The 267-nt window shown below is 72.7% G+C and overlaps 1 protein-coding gene across 1 annotated transcript in view; it reads right to left on the reverse strand.

Moving 5' to 3' along the window:
* The window catches only part of ABCA2 (ATP binding cassette subfamily A member 2), a 35,155-nt gene that overhangs the window by 31,138 nt on the left and 3,750 nt on the right, over window positions 1-267 (reverse strand). Inside the window, exon 4 of the mRNA XM_015572339.1 lies at window positions 51-205. Coding sequence (XP_015427825.1) covers window positions 51-205 — 155 coding nt within the window. The remainder of the gene's footprint in view (window positions 1-50; window positions 206-267) is intronic.

Here is a 267-nt window from a genome sequence, read left to right on the forward strand (position 1 = left end):
CCAGCCACAACCCCAGGCCCCTCCGGCAACCACCGGGCAGAAACACCCACCCAGCAGCAGGCAGCAGCCCCTCCTCCCACCGACAGCCCCTCACCTCCAACCGGGACAGGGAGCTGGTCTGCAGGCGGCCCCACGGCTCCGGACCCCGGGGGAGGACTGACTCCGCGTCCAGGGCGGGCGAAGGGACAAAGAGCAGGCGGTAGACCTGGGGGTGCGGGCCCGGCTCAGGCTGGGGTCTCTAGCCAGGCCCAGGGCCACCTCTGAGCC

This window comes from Myotis davidii, unplaced genomic scaffold (genome assembly GCF_000327345.1).
Source record: "Myotis davidii unplaced genomic scaffold, ASM32734v1 scaffold609, whole genome shotgun sequence".
NCBI lineage: Eukaryota > Metazoa > Chordata > Mammalia > Chiroptera > Vespertilionidae > Myotis > Myotis davidii.